At 40.7% G+C, this 21,484-nt stretch overlaps 3 protein-coding genes across 7 annotated transcripts; 2 read left to right on the top strand and 1 right to left on the bottom strand.

Moving 5' to 3' along the window:
- Window positions 1–1,551: 1,551 nt before the first annotated feature.
- Window positions 1,552–8,424, top strand: rassf2b (Ras association domain family member 2b). 2 transcript variants are annotated; one of them, XM_046861157.1, is made up of 10 exons: window positions 1,552–1,691; window positions 3,558–3,628; window positions 3,835–3,910; window positions 4,052–4,212; window positions 4,368–4,456; window positions 5,280–5,416; window positions 5,823–5,976; window positions 6,067–6,188; window positions 7,674–7,771; window positions 7,853–8,424. In XM_046861157.1, exons 2-10 carry the CDS (start codon window positions 3,579–3,581, stop codon window positions 7,917–7,919), a joined length of 954 nt encoding a protein of 317 aa, XP_046717113.1. In that variant the 5' UTR covers window positions 1,552–1,691; window positions 3,558–3,578; the 3' UTR covers window positions 7,920–8,424. The 2 variants fall into 2 exon arrangements, with proteins under 2 accessions (XP_046717113.1, XP_046717112.1); XM_046861156.1 differs by having other exon boundaries at window positions 5,277–5,416.
- A 458-nt stretch (window positions 8,425–8,882) lies between these two features.
- On the top strand, window positions 8,883–12,885 carry prnpb (prion protein b). The gene is made up of 2 exons (XM_046861155.1): window positions 8,883–9,192; window positions 10,664–12,885. The coding sequence occupies exon 2, from the start codon at window positions 10,665–10,667 to the stop codon at window positions 12,354–12,356; it is 1,692 nt and encodes a 563-aa protein (XP_046717111.1). The 5' UTR covers window positions 8,883–9,192; window position 10,664; the 3' UTR covers window positions 12,357–12,885.
- Window positions 12,886–13,439: 554 nt separating this feature from the next.
- plpp5 (phospholipid phosphatase 5) lies at window positions 13,440–20,812 on the bottom strand. Of its 4 annotated transcripts, none has more exons than XM_046861159.1 (8): window positions 20,503–20,812; window positions 18,696–18,802; window positions 18,291–18,399; window positions 17,355–17,445; window positions 17,103–17,166; window positions 15,007–15,131; window positions 14,310–14,480; window positions 13,440–13,928 (listed from the first exon to the last, which is right to left on the bottom strand). In XM_046861159.1, the coding sequence occupies exons 2-8, from the start codon at window positions 18,764–18,766 to the stop codon at window positions 13,759–13,761; spliced, it is 801 nt and encodes a 266-aa protein (XP_046717115.1). In that variant the 5' UTR covers window positions 18,767–18,802; window positions 20,503–20,812; the 3' UTR covers window positions 13,440–13,758. The 4 variants fall into 4 exon arrangements, with proteins under 4 accessions (XP_046717115.1, XP_046717118.1, XP_046717117.1 ...); XM_046861162.1 differs by lacking the exon at window positions 20,503–20,812 and adding an exon at window positions 20,225–20,480; XM_046861161.1 differs by lacking the exon at window positions 20,503–20,812 and adding an exon at window positions 20,255–20,480.
- Between the last annotated feature and the right edge of the window lie 672 nt (window positions 20,813–21,484).

Here is a 21,484-nt window from a genome sequence, read left to right as displayed (position 1 = left end):
GACTCTCTTTCTTCATCCTTCTCTCCATCAGTCTACCAATAACACACACTGTCTCTTCAGATTTTCTTTATGTCCATAAATGTTTATGTTTCGTAGCACACACATGTACACACACAACACACACACACACACACACACACACACACACACACACACACGTACACACACAACACACACACACACACACAACACACACACACACACACACACACACACAACACACACACACACACACACACAACACACACACACACACACACACACACACACACACACACACACACACACACACACACACACACACACACACACACACACACACACACACACACACACACACACACACACACACAACACACACACACACACACACACACACACACACACACACACACACACACACACACACACACACACACACACACACAAACACACACACACACACACACACACACACACACATACACACACACACATACACACACACACACTCTTTCTCTTTCACTAAACCTGACTTGTATATCTCTATTTGCTGTCCATCTTTGGACCAGTAACTGTATCTCAGTAAGCAGGATTCATCAGCATTCCTCCAGTAGCTGGTGAGATTCCAGCATTCCTCCTCCTGTCGTCTGTGTTCAGGGAAGTGTTCAGGATATGAATGATGAGAATGGGATTTTGTTCACATGTGTATGAGATGATTCTACACGTTTCTACACATGTTTCTACACATGTTTCTACACATGCCACGCCCACCTGAGCAGCACCTTAGAGAGCTTCCACAATGATTCCACAATGTTACACGGCATGTCGGAATGTTGAATGTGAAGCTGTGAGAATGTCGCATGATGCACTGAAAACTGCAACAACAACTCGTATGATTATCACATTATCATACTGTGAATTCATTTGAATGTTGCAGATCTATAATATTTGCCTCATTTGATTCTATAGAATTGAGTATTTATCAGATTTGTTGTTTGTATTTATTGTTAGCACTCGGGTTGATCTTATTGTATGAAACTGGACCAATAAATGAGCATGATTAACTCTAATGATTTCGAGCTTTCACACAACACACACTGGATCACAGCACACTGCAGGTACATTAGGACACAATACACATCTTTTATTGTTATTATTTACATCATTTACTGTGTTTTGACATTCAGGAGGGGGATGTCATGTCTGTGGTTTGGATAAGTGCACACATTTCTATCACCACAAGGTGGCTCCACATGCATTTCCCCTTCTCTCTAAACCACCAAAAATATTCAGCTTCTTACATTTAATGAGTTTACATCAAAACAAGAAAAGTGGCCCAAAGGTCAAAAGATCATCCAAAGCAATGAGAAGCTGCAGTTTTACTTCTGTACCACTTTTAATAATAAAAGTTCTTATGCTTGAGTGAGCGATGCAACACATCAAGATTGAACCTGGTGCATGTTTCTGATATAAAGATGTACACCAGTGCATGTGCGGTTCATACAGGAAGTCCAGATATAAGTGCAAATTCACTGTTTCCTGTGTGAGTTGCTTGTAGGGAGGGGCACGACTTCCTGTAGTCTGTCAACACACACTTTTTGCCTTCCTGGTAAAATCTAGTCTTCAGAAGGTCTGAGTGTTTTGCACCTGACACACACACACACACATTTCCTGTCTCCTGTTCTACGAGGCACTGGGCTTCGTACACAGTAAGTCACCTGTTTGTTCATTTTCTTCATCTTCTGCTTTCAATATTTTCCTCTCAAAGCTCCATCACACACACTTCAAAAACCGAAGTGTGTATGTAGAGAAGCAAAGCGTTGACTGCAGCATATTACAGCTTCTTCTAGAACTGAAAGAAATCATGTTAAGTTCTCATGTTCAGGACATGGAGGAGTGTAACATCATCACCTGCTTCTGCTTTACATCGAGAGAATAGACCGTTTTTATCACCACTTTCAGTCCTCTTCCTTCCTCTGTCTGTTTCTGTCTGCCTCCATCTGCCTCCATCTGCCTCGTCAACTCAATAAGACCTGAACTTTGTCATGCTTTTTAAAGCATCATGTTACTTATGTTTCTCTTTTATAGTAAACACGTGCAACACAACAAACCATATCAAATTTTTTTTTTGTGTGAAGTGTGTAAAGGTATGTGTAGTGTGTGTAAAGTGTGTGTAAAAGTATGTGTAGTGTGTGTAAAGTGTGTGTAGTGTGTGTAACGTGTGTGTAAGGTGTATGTAAAGTGTGTAGTGTGTGTAAGGTGTATGTAAAGTGTGTAAAGTGTGTGTAAAGTGTGTAAAGTGTGTGTGTGTGTAAAGTGTGTATGTGTGTGTAAAGTGTGTATAAGTGTGTGTAAAGTGTGTGTAAGTGTGTGTAAGTGTGTGTGTAAGTGTGTGTAAAGTGTGTGTAAAGTGTGTGTAAGGTGTGTAAAGTGTGTGTGTGTGTGTAAAGTGTGTAAAGTGTGTAAGGTGTGTGTAAAGTGTGTGTGTAAAGTGTGTGTGTGTGTGTAAAGTGTGTATGTGTAAAGTGTGTGTGTAAGTGTGTGTAAAGTGTGTATGTAAAGTGTGTAGTGTGTAAGTGTGTGTGTAAAGTGTGTAGTGTGTGTAAAGTGTGTGTAAGGTGTGTGTAAAGTGTGTAGTGTGTAAAGTGTGTAAGGTGTGTGTAAAGTGTGTGTAAAGTGTGTGTAAAGTGTGTGTGTAAGGTGTGTGTAAAGTGTGTGTGTGTGTAAAGTGTGTGTAAGGTGTGTGTAAAGTGTGTGTAGTGTGTGTAAAGTGTGTAAGGTGTGTGTAAAGTGTAGTGTGTAAAGTGTGTGTGTGTAAAGTGTGTGTAAGGTGTGTGTGTGTGTAAAGTGTGTAAGGTGTGTGTAAAGTGTGTGTAAGGTGTGTGTAAAGTGTGTAGTGTGTGTAAAGTGTGTGTAAGGTGTGTGTAAAGTGTGTAGTGTGTGTAAAGTGTGTGTAAGGTGTGTGTAAAATGTTTAGTCCTCATGCCTCTTGATGCGTTTCTGTAAAACCAACGCATGAGAAACACATCATTGTACACAGCAGCTGGTGTTTAATTCTGACTTATGAGTGAATATAGAGAATTATTATAGAGATCATTTTGTACAAAAGACACACACACACACACACACACACACACACACACACACACACACACACACACACACACACACACACACACAACAACTCTATAGATTCGCAGGCCAAAAAGGCCTGTCTGATCAAGCTTTTCTTCACTTCTGGTTTTGTTCACTACATTCTTTATTTTGTTCCAACATCTGGTTTGTTTTTAATTTTCTCCTCATTTCCCCTCTGTCTCCCCATTTTCTTTTCTTCTTCCTTATTCTCTCTTCTCACCTTTCATCTGCTCTTCTCCTTCCTGTTTTCCTCTCTACATTTTCTCTTCTTTTCTTTTCTTTTCTTTTCTTTTCTTTTCTTTTCTTTTCTTTTCTTTTCTTTTCTTTTCTTTTCTTTTCTTTTCTTTTCTTTTCTTTTCTTTTCTTTTCTTTTCTTTTCTTTTCTTTTCTTTTCTTTAGGTTTCTTATATTATATTATATTATATTTTAATTTATTTCAGGCCCTAATCTCATTTGTTCCAATGGCTGTTGTGGATTCAGTGAAGATCGGTAAAAACAAGTTCATCAGCAAGTAAGAGTCAAATTTTTAAATCCAAATGAGTGCAAACTTTATTATTATTATTATAATTATTATTATTATTATTATTATTATTATTATTATTATAGTTGTTGTTGTTGTTGTTGTTGTTATTATTTAATAATAAAAAGCCTGTATTCTCTTTATTGCTCTGAGAAAGTGAACTGCCTCTGTTTTATGAGTAAAAATTTTATTTTTAGAACTGACTTACTGTCACATCTCAAAACCTACAACCTTTATTATGAGGAGAAATCACTCCAGCTGCGGCACAGAGAGGCGAGTCACACACACACACACACACACACACACACACACACACACACACACACACACACACACACACAGACTGAGAAAGCTAGTTTGTGGCACTTTGTGTTTATATATAATATTTTTTGGGGATTGTTGTGACTGAAACAGGAGGAAGGAGAGCTGATCATTGAAGGTTTGCTGAACATCTACTGGGGTCTGCAGCGACCAATCAGACTGCAGATGCAAGATGGCAAAGAGCCAACCGACTTTCCTCGTTTCCTCGCATCACTGAGACGCTCAAGAGTTGGGATGAAAAGAAATGGCCCAAAGTATACAGCAGTTTTTATTTCATTCAATAGTTTATCATTCTTTTACATAATAATAATAATAATAATAATAATAATAATAATAATAATAATAATATACAACAATATAAAGGAATAAAAGGATCACATTATGCCAAGTCATAACTCTTTTTTTTTAGACAGCACACGACACAGGCTCCACCCACAATTAAGGTCACCGAGCCTGAGAGGGAATCAGATGAGAGAACAGATCAGGCAGAAGATACAGGTACATCAATTTAAACTTAAACTCATAGAATCCTAATGTACACTGAACTCAAAAACTCAAAAGTTTGGACTCGCCTTCTTATTCAATGTTTTTCTAATGTACAGTAATACTGAAGTCAAACAAATATAGAATTACGTAGTAAACAAAAATGGGTTAATAACCCAGAATATCTTTTATATTTTCAATACTTAAAAATAGCCTCCTGCTTAGATGATGCTCATGAGGTAGTCACCTGAAATGGTTTTCCAAAAAGCTTGAGCAGTTGCCAAGGTGTTGAGTGCTTGTTGGCTGCTTTTCCTTCACTCTCAGGTCTAACTCATCCCAAACAATCTATACTGGGTTTTAGGGGTGATTGTGGAGGCCAGTTCATCTGATGCAGCACTCCATCACTATCCTTCTGGAACAAACAACCCTTACAGAACCAAGAGGTGTGTTTTTAAGGTCATTGTCCTGTTGGAAAAGAAATTATAACCCAATTAATGCAAACCAGATAGAGTGGCATGTAGCTGCAAAATGCTGTGGTAGCCATGCTGGTTTACGAGTGTCCTCAATTCCGACTAAATCGCCAACATTGTCACCAGCAAAACACCTCCACAGCATCACACCTTTGGAGAATCTGAAATATGTGTTTTTGTTTACTAAATAATTTCATATGAGTTCTTTAATAGTTTGGATTCTTTAGATGTTGAAAATAATAATAATAACAATAATAATAATAATAAAAAACACTGAAGAAGAAGGTACAGTATGTTCAAACTTTTGGCTGGAACCATATATATTTATATATTGTATGTAATGTTGTTACGTGTCACATGGGCAGTAGAAGAGGAGGATTCCTCTCTGCAGAGGACCAGGAGTTGTGTGAGTGGGCGGAGTCTTGGTGAGCAAACAGAACCTGGTAACCAGAGGCGAATCAGACGACATCGCTGTTCCTTCAATGGCCATTTCTACAATCGCACAGTATGAGTTACTACAGTCTGAATTCAGTAACCAAACGTCGAGTTTCTGTGTTCAATTTTGACATTTTTTTGTTGCATTATTTTTGTTGTGTTTGTATTAGAATTGTTTTTTTATTGTATTTTTTATAGATATTTTTATAAATTGTCCAAATTTCTATTTAAATGTCTACTTTTTTAAAAACTACCATAACTCATATTTAACATCTACATTTCTGCTTCAAAGTCCGACTTTTCTAGAAATTAACAAAGTTTTTTTCATCATTTCAAATTAATAAAATGATCACCATCAAAATTACTGTTCCGAATGTTTACATTTCTAAATTTTCTCTAGTCTGTCTTGGAAAACGTCTGTCTCTTGACTCTTCTGTATTTATTCTGTTTTCCTCCTCACCTTCTCGATTTGTCAGACGGCGGTTTTCACCCCGGCTTTTGGTTCGGTCACTAACGTCCGCATCAACAGCTCCATGAACATGTCGCAGGTCCTGCGTGTGCTGCTCAACAAGTTTAAGATTGAGAACGGTCCTGATGAGTTCAGTCTCTTCCTTTTACACATTAGTGGAGGTGAGCTGCTACACCCTCACCTGGATGCTGAACATTTTCACTGCAAACAGAATTGAATGCCATTCAATTGGTTTCTGTGTTTTGTTTCAGAGCGCGTCCAGCTAAAAAAGGATGATCACCCGCTGGTCTTTCGTCTCCTGCATGGACCATGTGAACAGATCAGCAAAATCTTCCTAATGGAGCCTGACCAGGTCGAGGAGGTCACCTATGATGTAAGATATTGGTGTCAGCTGGTTCAAGCTATTTGAGCTATTTCTAAACAATGTTGAATCCGGCTTGGGTTTAAATCAGTACATACACAGTACACCAGCAGTGGGCCGTGTATTTTACACCTAAACCTTCAATATTGTGAATCAATTCAGATCAATCAAATACAGAAACCATCAGTATTTTAGAGACGTGCAGTAGATCAGAGCGCTGCATCACACAGGATCTCATACAGTCAGAATAAACGTCATTAGAGCAAGAAACCCAATGATCACAATTCAACACGTCTCCTTTCACTGGAGCCACAACTGCACTTCCACATACATCATCTCCAGCAGGAGCACCGATATTCACCTCACCACATCACCCCGGGGTTTCCTGCTTTGTTTCAGCACATTACAGTTTTCCTGTGGATTTGAAATGAAGACAAATGATGCGTTTCTGTGCAAATTCTACAGGAAAAAAAACACTAAAGTATGAAAAAGTTTAACAACTGTTTTAAACTGTTTTGGTGACCTTTAATCACAATGTCCGACTTCTTTTATAAAGTCTATCTTGTGAATGTCCTTGTGTCTGCAACCGAATCAGTTTCTTCTCCTCTGTCAGTCATTGCGGAATGAAATAACAGCTATTAAATCCATGAGAATATATTCCAGCTTGTGCTACAGATGCGGGTTGCGAGCTCTGACTAGTGCGCTCTCTGACCATCCGAACCAAAGGATGTGAATGCTGATCTGATTGGACGCCTGTTAGAGAGCCTCAGAGTCGACAACTTGCAGTCTGATTGGTTATTTATCAACTCAGTTTATGTGTAAAGACTCGACTGTGACTCTCAGCACACTGATCTATCAATAGAATGATATTAATGACTCAAACAACTTCAGAAAATGGTGTGAATAAGTCCACGTGTGCGGATGCTCGTGCCCTCTCTGCCACTGCCAGGCACCAATCAAAACAAGTTTAAGACAGAGCGCACGCTCGACCCTGATTGGTACTTTCGGCGGCGTGTTTGACCAGTTACGTTTTTATTCGCTCATAAATAAAAAGGAACGACTGATTTTGCGAAATGTATTTGAGTAAAATGTCAGATGACTTTGAAATGTAGTGAAGTTTCAAAATTCTCTCCAAACGGAAATACTCGAGTAAAACACAATACGAAAAAGTTGCTTAATTACAGTAAGGAATTACATTTACTTCCTTTCTGTCTGACTTCATGATTCAAAAGAAATTGGTTGGTGTTTAAATAAAAGTAAAAAAAGCATTTTGCTCCATTTTTACTCAGTTTTTCAATTTTTTTCACAATGTAGGTTTGAATAGCAGAATTCAGGTGAACATGATGCTAGAAATGCTGATGTTGCATCTTGAACCTGCAGCAGCAGTCAAAACAACATGTTTCATGTTATTTGTCCAGACAGTGTACAGCAGCATGGGAGATAAACAACATGAAACTCCAGTAAACAGTCATTCAGGTGTTGTTTTGTTGTTTGCAGGTAGCGCAGTATATCAAGCTGGAGATGCCTGTGCTACAGAGCTTCATTGTGAAACTGAAGGAGGAAGAGAACAGAGAGATGGAGAAGATCAAGCAGCGGTACGTGTGAATGGAAACTCACTGGTATTTGAATGGATGTTTATTATACTGTATATTTATTATGAATTATTGTTGTTGCAGGTACTGTGAAACACGGCGTACGATTCTGCAGCACATGCAGCGTCTGTCTGATAAAGCTTTTTGTTAGTAGATGTTTCATTTCATTTCTCTCTCAGGATCTTATTTTTTTTTTAATCACTCCAAGGATTGAAACATCACTCATCAAAACATTGTCTAATGTTATAGTATGACTTAAGAGTGCACTACCAATAGAATAATTTCTGGTACATCCTGCAGTTGTTAGACTGTGAATCCAATAATCCCCTACCACTTCATTTACATTTCATCAGATATTTCTAAATATCTAAATATCAAACCAAATGTAAGATCAGATCTGGACTAAAGTGATGCCTGTCACTCAGCATCATCATACAGATCTTATAACCAGAGTGTATCTTCTCTACTCCTCCGTCTCACTGGAGAAGTAGCATTTGATGATCTTTTCTATGAATTCTCAGAACTGCTTTAGTGAAACTGAATCCTGCTGTGTACTGATTTTGCTCTGATCATGTTGTAATGTATTTGTTGTATCTGAGGAACCATGAGAACATGTAAGACTTAATAAAATGGAGATTATTTATTTTTCCTTTTTATTTAATAAGTAATGTTGTTGTTTTTTTATAGCAGTGTCTGCATGATGTAGCACCAGTGCTGAACTTACAGACAGTGACGTAATCTATATGCGCGCGCGCGTGCATGTGCGCGAACGTATAACGAACGTGCCAGACGCAGAGGAGCGCGCGAGCGAAACATTCACCATTATAGAAAACACCAGCAAACCGGAAGTGAACAAACAGATCAATGTGATTTATCTGCTGTAAAAAATAAAATGGAGATACACGGAATGTTCTTTCAATTATGTGTAATTATGTTGTTAAATGATTTATTTTTAATTTAATTATGATTTTCTGCCATAACAATATAGACTGTGTTATTGAATAGGTTAGGATTAAAAAAAATAATAAATAAATACGTTGTAAGTAAATAAATGGCAAAAAGAAAGAAAGACAACACAAATTGGGCAAAATATTTCCAGGATTTAGAGCAGGGGTGTGGATTTCCGTGTACAGCGCCACCATTTGAGAAATAATCTGGAGATTACAAAAAAAGCTCATCGGCTTCAGATGACAGAAGCCCAGCCGCGTCCTTTTTCCCGTTATTCCCATGACCAGGGCAGGAAATCCCGCCCCAAACACAGCCCAAATCCACAATTCCCTCCACTCGGAGTCCAGTCCATGATCTTCTACCCTGTGCAGTGCATTTCCATATGGAATAAAGAGCAAATCGAGAACCAGAGGAGCAAACAGACCTTTTTGGTACCAGGAGGAGAAACAGCAGCAGCAGCAGCAGCCATCCATCAGGTAAGAAGCAGATATTTATCTTTATTTATTTACTTCTGATTATGTAATAAAGTGCGCCATGCAGCAGTCATTATGATCAGTTAATTTATTCATTGAATAATTTATCCATCATAAACCAAACACACACACACACACACACACACACACACACACACACACTTCTCATCCGGAACATATGCCGTCTATAGACAGTGAGAAATTATAGGGATTCGTTTAATTAAAAGGTTTGTTTTCGTAAAGTGTGTGTGTGTGTGTGTGTGTGTGTTTGGGTGCGCACCACTTTATTAAAATGGAGTGTTTGAACACACCCTGATGCTGATGATGGAGGTGAAACCTTTACATGTAGACGCAGATTGGATGAAACACATGAAACCCTCTGTAATAACAGCTTGATATAGTAAACACGGATTATAGGTGTGGTTTTGGTTGTGTCTTTTTCTTTTAACACACATTATATACTGTTCCCATCACTTCTCTGGATAAAATAAAAACTGTTCTTCTTAGACATGAAAGATTTTGTTCCAGTTTCATGGCCAGCACTTTTCCCAGGTGGAGGTTGAGAAAAACTTGAGAATGTGGTGTATCTCAACACAAATCAGCCAAGAGCTTCAAAACATCATCATTCTGACATTCAGAAGGAAATACATCAAGATTAAAAAATCCCCAGCCCTTAAGCTTCAGCTCATAGTAACTGATCTGAAAATCAATGGGGCTTTTAGCGCTTAATAAGATCAACTGAGCATCACTTCTGCTCGACAAACACAATTAGCAATCTGCAAGTGCAAAATCCTGGCCATGTCTGACCGCAGTCTGGCTCAGACTTTTAGACCAATCACATGTACACTATATGCACTGTATGTAGAATACAAACATCTGGTTACAGATGTTTATGCCTTCTGCATTATTGAATCATTTTAGATTTCCAATTAAATTAAGATTTTACAGAAATGTATAAACTGCACTAATTATAGGATTGTCATATGTAATGTTGACTTTATATAGTTTATTACTGTTTACTGCTTTTTATATTTTTAATTTATAATTTCATTATTTTGAACATAACATGAATGTCCTTTCACCAATTGCTTCTGCTCTTAGTTCCATCACTGGATTTCCTTGTTTACTGTTAAGTATGAAATATATGTGAGGGGGAAAAGAAATCAGCTGAGCTGGAAATGAGGATTGTGGGTACATCATCACGTAGGTCATGGACGTGGAGATTCACCACATATGATGGAGGTTTTAGTAACAAAGAATATATTAGTAATTATTTCTGTTGTTGCATCGCTATTTTCTACAAATGACATATTACTTGAGAAATCAAGCTAATCTTACTGCTAATCCTAAAATCCAAACTGTAGTCTAGTATTTGAGTTAAACAGCCTTTTCTTTAAAAAGGGTTATTCAACAACAGAAAGTCTTTTTAAACACAGTTAAATGCTCTAATACAGTGTCAATTACTTGATTACAGGATGGGGCAGCTGTGCATCTTTACAATCTTCTGTCTGGCTTTAATGCTATTGCTGCATGATACATCAGCAAGCAAGAAAGGAACAAGCATCAAGAAGCCGACCAACACTAAAACACCTACATCTTCAAACAAGCCTCCTCAGGGGAGCAAGCCACAGCCCAACTATCCCAGGCAGCCCAACCAGCATACCAATGCAGGCAGTAATCCTGGGGTAGGGCATCCCAACCAACAATACCCTGCTAAAGGAGGTGCTAGTCCAGGAGGATATCCTAATCAGAACCCTGCTGGTGGGAGTTATCCTGCAGGTGGGAGTTATCCTGCTGGTGGGAGTTATCCTGCTGGTGGGAGTTATCCTGCAGGTGGGAGTTATCCTGCAGGTGGTGGGAGTTATCCTGCTGGTGGTAGTTATCCTGCAGGTGGGAGTTATCCTGCAGGTGGGAGTTATCCTGCTGGTGGGAGTTATCCTGCAGGTGGGAGATATCCTGCAGGTGGCAGTCACCCTGCTGGTGGGAGTTACCCAGCAGGTGGAAGTTATCCTGCAGGTGGCAGTTACCCTGCTGGTGGGAGTTATCCTGCAGGTGGCAGTTACCCTGCTGGGGGGGGTTACCCAGCAGGTGGGAGTTACCCTGCTGGTGGGAGTTATCCTGCAGGAGGAAGGTATCCATCTGGAGGGCAATATCCAGGACAAGGGGGCAGTAGTCCTGGAGGGTATCCTAACCAGTATCCAGGAAGAGGAGGTGTGAATCAAGGTGGGCATTCCAATCAGTTCCCTGCAGGTGGTAGTTACCCATCTGGAGGACAGTATCCTAGAGGAGGTGGTGTAAGTCCTAACCAGTATCCTGCAGGGTACCCAGCGGGTGGTGGCTATCCAGTAAGAACAGCAGGACAACCAGGAGGATTCCCAGGGGGCTATCCATCTTCAGGAGGAGTATATCCTAACTGGAATCCTAACAATAAAATCCTTAGTCCACGCTATGGAGGTGGATTTGGGGGTCCAGGGTATGGAATGGGTGGCTCCCCTTTCTCCAAATCGGTTCATAATATGGGTTATGCACCATCTGTGAAATCCAAAGGCTTTGCCAAAAAGGCAATGCTGGCAGCTGGAGTTGGTGCAATGGCGGGGATGGCTGTAGGGTACGGCCTGGGTCGATTTCCACGTCCACACTTTCAGTTCAGCAGCCCCCAAGAGGAGCATTACTACAACCATTATATGCAGAAGCAGTATGGCACAAAATCTACTGATACCAATGACTATGGCCGTGACTACACTTTCAAGCCACCGCCACAAGCCCAGACTTATGAAAACTATATGGACAAGTGCATGAATAGAACTGACCTCTTGCGTGATGAAAATATTAGCAGTATCCAGGGGGATGGGCCCATGACTGAGGAGAGAATTTCTGAGAGAGTAAGCACTGCCGAGAATGCTACAACTGAAGTTCAGGTCTCTGTTAAGTCCCAAGACATCAATGATGATACAGTGAGCATCACAGAGATTGGTTACCCTGCACTCATCCAGCAAATGAAGGCTCGGAGATGTGTAGAGTTGTACATGGTATATTCTGAAAAATTTCTGCAGAAACAAACACAAGAGCGTCCCAGCAGCCGCAGTGACACAAACGGACTTTCTGGACTCCTTGTTCTGCTCACAACAGCCATTTCTGTACTCAGCAGCGCCCTCTTGCTGAAGTGATTGCAAGGATATGGCTCTACAGTGTGCTAAAGGGTGTCAGATGGAAGATCTCCGGGTTCATGATAAATTTCCTTGTATAAACTTTTCAAATTACATATCACTGTCTGACATATCACGGTTCACGATATTAGCATAACGCTATTGTATGAAACAATACAGCATGCTTTACAGCATGTGTTAGCTAAATGCATCATTTTGACCAAAAATTATTACATATGCGGCATTTAACTCCTAAGTCTAATATTCATCCTCGCATGCTAGCTTCTCAGCAACTAAACTTTAGATCAAGCTCATGAGTATTGCTAGCTAAACATGCATCATTCATCAGTAATCAATACTTAATAAAAAACATTTTGTTAATGCACATCATTCAACGAAGAAACTGTCAGGAATTATGGTTTAGCACTGAAAATACGCTGTATATCCAGAATTATTATACATTATATATAATTCTATTTTATTTATTAACTGTGTAACTTCTTGGTGGATTTTTATTATTTCTAAATAAAACTATCATATATACACATTATTACAAGACTGACTGTTTAATAATTGACTTTGACTGTTTTATTCTTACATCCCTGTTAGTGATCGTGGTTCATGAACGAGTCGTTCATTTTAAACGAGTCTTTAATGTGACTCAGAAGAACGATTCGTCTCAAAGAGCGATTTGTTCCTTTTCTACTGGACGCACATGAGCAAAGCATCGCAAAATCTTCTTAGGTTATGTACAGGAAACGGAACTGAGTGGTTCATCACGTGAGTTCTCTGGTCTGAGTCATTCGTTTATGTGTCACGTGACAAAAGAACTAAAAACACAGACCAGAAGAAGCTACTCATTCTGTTCATCATAATTTGTGCTTAGCAGCATTGTTATTTTATTATTGGATCTAAAGTTGGTGAATGTAGATGTGTTGGAGGATCTGCTTATTGAAAATGTAACATTAAATCTTTTTTAAATAAATGACTCAAAAAAAAAAAAAAGATTTGTTCATTTTGATTCAAGATTCAAAGAACCGAATCGAAAAAATGACTCGATCTTCCCATCACTATTCCCTGAACGAAGCAGTAGGCCACAGTCCAAACTTTCCAAACGTTTTATTGAGACCCCATTATAACTATAATGTGAAGTCCATGTGAACAAATGACGTACAAACATGTTAAAGACCCCCCTCCCCCCCAACCCAGACTATTCGAATACAAATTGAAATACATATATAATAATAATAATAATAATAATAATACACAAACAATTATTTTGTATGTTCTTAAGAAGGTCAGACTGAAACAGGAACATCTCAGTCTCGGTCCCACACACACATTGGCAGCATTAGTTTGAGGGCTGTGAATGAGGACATGTCCATCACACAGTTCAAGATTAGCTTAGATGCTACTGAAACCTCTACAGAGGCAGGAGAAATCCTGCCGCGGCCTGTTTGCGTTCCTGTGCTGAGAGAAGTGCGTCTCTGAACCGTAGGGGTTTGTGGGAATCGGTTTCGGTGAGCGACGGATAATGTTGCCGGTAGCACAGATACGAGAAAATCAAACCCAGCAGCGACCCCACTAATACATCTGAAACAACAAGCAACAGAGAGATTCAGTAACAGAATGTTATTTATATCATTAAAGAACATTAAAAATAAAGTGCAGTGCAGCTGTGGGAAACATCTGCATCGAGATTTCATCGTGCACTTAAACATTCTCCCATAAACTCCTATCAGATTTGTAGGTATTTAATGCGTGGACTTTTTTCTATTTGAAATATTGACTGCTTTGTTCATGTCTGCTATATATTTGTTTTATTATTTGTTTTTACTGTCTGTTAAATTTATTTGTAGAACAATGGAAATGCAAATAAATGAGAAAAATATTGAAATCTTGTGTTACTGTGTGTTATTTATGTAGAAGTCACGAAGTAAAGCTAAACTGCTATTTGTGTGGATCCTCATTCACCTTGCCAGTGATGTTTGTAGTCGCAAGTTCTGGAGACGGCGATCAAGACAGCACAGAGTAGAGGCGTGAGGAACGCACAGAGACGCCACGCTTTTCCCCGACCGGCCGGACTGAAACAGTGGAGCTTCCCAGCCACGAAAAGAGCCGTAAAGCCGAGGCCAGCAAATGCAACTAATAAAGAAATAAAGAGAAAAAATGTAGACTGAACACAGAAATGCGTCGATATTATAAATATTGACTACAGAGAGATGTTTGATTATGAGTAGTTTGAGCTGCAAGTAAAATCTGAGTTTATATTAATAATGAAAGAACGTGCTGTTATTCAAAAATAAAAACATTAACTTTGGGGTTTTAACTGAATCCAGTATCCGGTGTTCACTCGGGATTCAAAAGCACAATTTCCTACTGAACAAATAAACATGAATTGAATTGAATTTTTTTTTTAAATGCAACGAATGAAGCAGTCTGATGCGAGTTCTGATTTTGTTCTGCTCTGTGAAAGTGTCCAACATGACTTCAGTCAGATTCCCACACTCATGACTCTGTAGAGATTTCTTGGAGGTCACATGCTGAAACCAAAGCTATTTCCAATAAAGTCATGAGTTTGTTTTAAGACTATAAATAGCAGACTGACACACAATTACTCCTGTTTGTTGACTCGAGTTATTTCCTTAAAAATAAAAATCGTTTTATTTACATGATGAGTGTCCACTGGGGAAACTCTTCCTCCCTTCTGTCACCATTTCAGAGTCGCCGCTGCACTGGAACTCTGCGTTCATCTGACCATCTGGAAAGCAGCGGTAGAAGAAATCGGGACGCGGCCTACAGAGAGAGAAAGAGAGAGAGAGAGACAGACAGACAGACAGAGACAGACAGACAGACAGAGAGCGAGAGACAGACAGAGAGAGAGAGAGAGAGAGAGAGAGAGAGAGAGAGACAGACAGACAGGCAGACAGACAGAGCGCGACAGACAGACAGACAGACAGACAGACAGAGAGAGAGAGAGAGAGACAGACAGACAGACAGACAGACAGACAGAGAGAGAGAGAGAGAGAGACAGACAGACAGGCAGACAGACAGAGAGCGAGAGAGAGACAGACAGACAGACAGACAGACAGACAGACAGACAGAGAGTGAGCGAGAGAGAGAGAGACAGACAGACAGACAGAGACAGAGAGAGACAGACAGACAGACAGACAGACAGACAGACAGAGAGAGAGAGACAGACAGACAGACAGACAGGCAGACAGACAGAGAGCGAGAGAGACAGACAGACAGACAGACAGACAGACAGACAGAGAGTGAGCGAGAGAGAGAGACAGAGAGAGAGACAGACAGACAGAGAGTGAGCGAGAGAGAGACAGACAGACAGACAGACAGACAGAGAGAGAGAGAGAGAGAGAGAGAGAGAGAGAGAGAGCAGCATTAAGGTGAGCAGCTGGTGAACAGAGAGACCAGAGTCCATGATCTTCATGTTTCTGTCTTTGTGCTCATCAGCTCGTTCGTATTTAAATGTATGTTTGAAGCTGCTCATTGGACGGTACTTAAGTCAAAAACGTGCATTTCTCAACACAGATTATTTACAATTAATGACCTTTATTTCAGTCTTGTGGCTTTTATTGTCATTTAATTTTGTATACAATACTGTACACTGTGAAACAAAACAACGTACCTTCATGACCAAGGTATGGTGGCGGAGATAAAAACCACAACGAAAATTCAGACACACCAGAAAATCTAGACTTAGTTTGTGAATGGAATATTTACCACTCATGGGATGAGACATCTGTCATTCACACAACTACACACAGAACAAGAAACAAATTTATAGGATATTTGGTATCAAAACGTTTTTGGACTAATGGTGTAACTGGTGCTGTTGTGACCCACGTGCGTTCTTAGAAGTTAGAACACGTGAAAGCGAGTTAGAACACGTGAAATTCTGTGTGAAACTGGGCAACTCTGCCACAGAGATGTTTGACGTGACGTACGTGTGACACGCGGCGTCGCTGCGACGAGTCGTTCGTGAGAAAAGAAGAACATCAGCAGAAGATGACGAGAGATCAGGAGGAGCTTCGACGAGCTCAACCCCCAAAAATGTCAAAACCGTTCGGCAGCTCCTGCATGATGATCGTCTGAGAACAATTCACACGATCTCACTGCCACACCCACCCTAATCACCAGGTTCAGCTCCTGCACTTTGACCTCACCCTCCTCCTGAAGATGAAGATGCGGCTTGAAGCTCGCCGTTTTCACGTAGTTGCGGAGATCCGGTGTGAATCACAGAAGGTGCTTGATACGATTTAAAAAGAAGACTTTCAGGACGCGTTCCAGAAGACCACAGGGGGCGCTGTTTTACTGTGTAAGGAGACTATTTTGAAGGCGATCGTGTGGAAACATAAAGTCCTTTCTTATAAACAGAGCGAGTCTCCAAACTTTCTGATAAAACCAACACAACAAATGTCTCATCCAATGAGCTGTAAGTATTTTATTCACAAACTATACCTCTCTTTTTTTAGCTTATCTGAATTGTAGTTTTGTTATTTTCATAAATTTGTTAATTTGTTTTTAAATTTGTTCATGTGTTCTCCACTTCTCTGCCTCTGTAATGGTGCTACAGACCTACACTACAAACACGTACGTCTGCAAACAAGATTTAGTGCAAAAAACTCAGAGAAGGTAAAAGAGTGAAAGAGAAAGTTCTAAGCAGCAGCACGTGTTAAATATTCCAGGAATGTACAATATTTTCCATTGGTGTATTTAAGATCACTGTGATCAAACATCATCCCTCACCTTCCCACAGTGAGCTTCACTGCGTTGGTGAATACTCCGTTCAGAAGCAGAGTCAACGTCACAGCTGAGGGACACACACACACACACACACACACACACACACACACACACACACACACACACACACAGTCAGGTTCTATAGATGCTTAGAACAATGCAAACACAATTAATTTATAGAAATGAATTCACATCTCTTAGTAAATATGATTGAAACTATTTCGACATGAAGGTCGTAGTGAATGCTGGACTCACCTAGCGACGCCTCCTTCACCTCGCCCTTTTCAGTTCTTCTCAGGAATGCAAAAAGCAGAATGGTGACCAGCGGTGTGAAAAGAGCAATGCTCTGCAGAAAACAGAAAAATGTAATCTTCACCACAGAGTCTCATCCAAGCTCAAAAATTCCTCCGTCACTTCTACGTATAAAATAAAACAGCACTCAGACACGCCCAATGCATCTCCTGAGAAGAAGCAATGAAGCAGCACGATTTGCAAGTGGACGTGTAGCTTCACTCTGAAGGTCTGAGCTCATTCAAATGCTCATGCAAATTTCTGACACTGTATAAAACGGCTGAATACAGGCCTAAAATCCATCTCCATTTTATTCACACAGCTCTCACACAAGCCTTGAGGAAACCCTGCATGTTCACTGTGTCACATAAGTTTCAGATTCGAGGTCGATCGATGGATTTTACTGAAATCAATCATACTGATCAATAACCAATTAATCTACCAGGTGTTTTTAAAAATAGATACTGGATAAAAATTAAACTGAAAATAAAATATTTCTGAACTTTAATAAAAAAAAAAAAAAAAAGGACTGCATCAGGAAAATGTGCAACAGGAAATAAATTTAAATACATGAATCAATAAATAGAAATATATATAAATGATAAATAATAAATATAATATAGCGCTCTCTGTGCAGCGTGCAGTGTAACTGTAAAAACAAACAGCATGTGGCGTCACTGATTCACCTCTAGAGGCCGCTGTTGTAATGAGAGCAGACCGGAAACCTGAAAAACTAGTGGTATGGGTTTTTGCAGATGGTTCCAGTGATCAAATATCAGTGCTGATTAATCTGAAAATCTGATGAATCAGTTGAGTGAGTAAACTTTCTTAAACTGAGATTAAAAACACACACACACATTCTCAGTGTTTATATGTTGCAGTTACACAACACACACTTACGAACATGAGTGAGGTAGGAACGTGGTCATTCTTCACGTGCTGGAACCTGTAAAGCCAGATCTCCTCCGGCTGGATCTGGCGTGTGAATGGAGCCAGTTTCTCAGTTACTCTGAAACGACACAATCATCATGCGATGTTCATTTGCATATCTGTGTCCTTCTTTTCCATAAATTTACTCAGTCAGACGAGATGTTTTGTGTAGGAGGTCTCACACCAGAGCTCAGACGTCCTGATCATGCAAAACGTCCCAAATTTGCAGAAAGTGGAAACAATGTGGAAATCTCCAAGAACTTCTGGACAAGATCTACCCTCTGCTTTCTGTCTGCACTTTACACCGACACACCGACACTTAATAACTCAGTGTATGAGATGATGATGAAGATGAAGATGAAAGTAAACACTTACATAAAGACAGCCAACAGCAGCAGGCGAACAAACACTTCAGTAATGAACTCCTGGTCCAAACTCTTCCTCATCTTTGGAATCTGGTGTGTCCCAGTCACCTGCTCCACCTGAGTAGAACATCATTCACATGGTTTAATGATCTGTGCAGATCCTACACACAGGAATTAGAACGATTTATAAAACTGAAGCTGTGGAAACGATACTGCTGTGTTTTCCGGCTGAACTTCAGTTTAATCGGAGCAGCCTGCATCTCTGATCCCTCACGTGCGTTACGTGGAATGTTTTCAGCACTTCTACTCGAAACTCATCCACGTGCTTCACATCACACCATCCAAACGTCAGAACTCACGCAGGGATTCGATATCAGGCAAAATCTGAGGATCTGATCTCAATCATTCAGCAGATCAGAACGTGTTCCATCTTCATCAGGATTAAAGAGGAGTGTTTCTGTGTTTTGTGTTTTAGACACGTGGAACGTTGCCATCACATCTCTCTCTTTTTCTCTCTCTCTTTCTCTCTTTCTTTCTCTCTCTCTTTCTCTCAGGTTTTACACATATGACAACCATATATTATTATTATTATTATTATTATATATAATTCAATGCTGAGAACTTTCAGAAGGACCCAAATAAATAGAAAATAAATGCCATGAAATCAAAACAGGCACATCAGAACATCATCTGCTGGGACTCACATAAAGGCTCCACTTCAGATACTTAGAACTTGTACAAGTGGTCCATGTCATGCAGTCTGAACTTTCAGAAGCTCTCAGTATTTCAGAACTTGTACACTCAGAGTCACACATTCAGAACGTCAAAACTCGCACAAGTGTTCCGTGTCATGCAACCAAACACCTGAACCATCACCAGCACCCTGTTCCAAACACTCCAAACCTTCACAAGCGCTCCACACACTCCAAACCTTCACAAGCGCTCCACACACTCCAAACCTTCACAAGCGCTCCACACACTCCAAACCTTCACAAGCGCTCCACACACTCCAAACCTTCAAGCGCTCACACACTCCAAACCTTCACAGCGCTCCACACACCCAAACCTTCACAGCGCTCCACACACCCAAACCTTCACAAGTGCTCCACACACTCCGAACCTTCACAAGTGCTCCACACACTCCGAACCTTCACAAGCGCTCCACACACTCTGAACCTTCACAAGCGCTCCACACACTCCGAACCTTCACAACCGCTCCACACACTCGAACCTTCACAAGCGCTCCACACACTCCGAACCTTCACAACCTTCACAAGCGCTCCACACACTCCAAACCTTCACAGCGCCCACACTCCAAACCTTCACAGCGCTCCACACACCAACCTTCACAAGCGCTCCACACACTCCAAACTTTCACAAGTGCTCCACACACTCCAAACCTTCACAAGCGCTCCACACACTCCAAAACCTTCACAAGCGCTCCACACACTCCGAACCTTCACAAGTGCTCCACACACTCCGAACCTTCACAAGTGCTCCACACACTCCGAACCTGCCCGCGCTTCACGCCAAACTCACTCACACTGTTCCACGTCACGCAGCTCGAACCTGCACAAGCGCTCAGGACGTCATGGCCCGAGGAGGAGTTGGATGGATGTTCTGGCCGCTCTGAGCTCTTCGTCGTTACACTGCACGCGCTCTGAGCTTCGGGAGGCTCAGAAGTGTCACGGGCGCGCGCGCCACACGGACGGACACGTCAGCGTTACATGTAACAACACAAACCGGCTTTTCTACATTCCGGGATTGTTTTTTAGCATTAGCATCTGATCTCCGTCTATTGTCTGCTGGACACGGACCTGGAATGATGAAGACTCGCTCCTCTATTTCCAGCTCGTCTTAAACAGGAAGCGCGCGAGGCGAGGAGGTTGATGTGGATGCGGTTCCTCATGTAGAAGTAAACACCTACATGCTCTACATGTCCAGAGTGACTAAAGAAGGTGCAGATCCTTATTCTTCTTCTCCTGGTGAGGAGAGACCAGCCCGGGCCGGCAGAGACACATTTACACGTCACTCAGGTCTCACGCCACCTGGAGGCTGTTAGAAGTAAGAGCTTGTGTGTGGTACACATGGCTGTATCCGAATCCGCTTCCTGTCTCCTACTCAGCGCACTATATCGAGTCTCGGCCATTTTGGAGTGGAGTTTTTTTAACAGATTCGCGTCTCAATTCGATAAACGATAAAATACATTAAAGATCTGATGCTCTGCCATTTATTATGGTACAGAAAGTTCACTTTAATTTCTTTGGTTCAGACTGACAGCAAATCATCACTTTACTCAAGTGCCTTCTGACTTCTTGCAGAGCCCTTTTACAAAAAAGAGATGAAATAAAACCAGATGTTCTTTTTTCGTCTGCAGGAAGTTACAGCTCTACCTCTGCCATGTTAATCTGTATTATCTGACTCGCAGAACACGCCTCGTCTCCGTGGTGTTGCATTGCGTCATATTCATCTAAACCCTAACTCTTACCCTCTAACCCTCCAACCCTAACCCTAACTCTAACCCTCCAACCCTAACCCTAACCCTAACTCTAACCCTCCAACCCTAACCCTAACTCTAACCCTAGATCTAAATATCAAATATTTCTCACAAATTATTGGTCACTTTCTAAATAATAAAAGTGTCGTGCATCGACTAATAATTCTATAGAAATAAATCGTTTTTTTTTTTTACCAGCACATGCTAAAAATGATGCATCGTGATACATATGATAACTTGTATCTGATGCACACGTGTTTAAATCGATGCATCACGTTATGGTGGTGGGTGGGGAGTGGGTG

This window comes from Silurus meridionalis, chromosome 11 (assembly GCF_014805685.1).
Source record: "Silurus meridionalis isolate SWU-2019-XX chromosome 11, ASM1480568v1, whole genome shotgun sequence".
Lineage (NCBI taxonomy): Eukaryota > Metazoa > Chordata > Actinopteri > Siluriformes > Siluridae > Silurus > Silurus meridionalis.
This window is presented reverse-complemented; position numbering and strand designations above follow the sequence as displayed.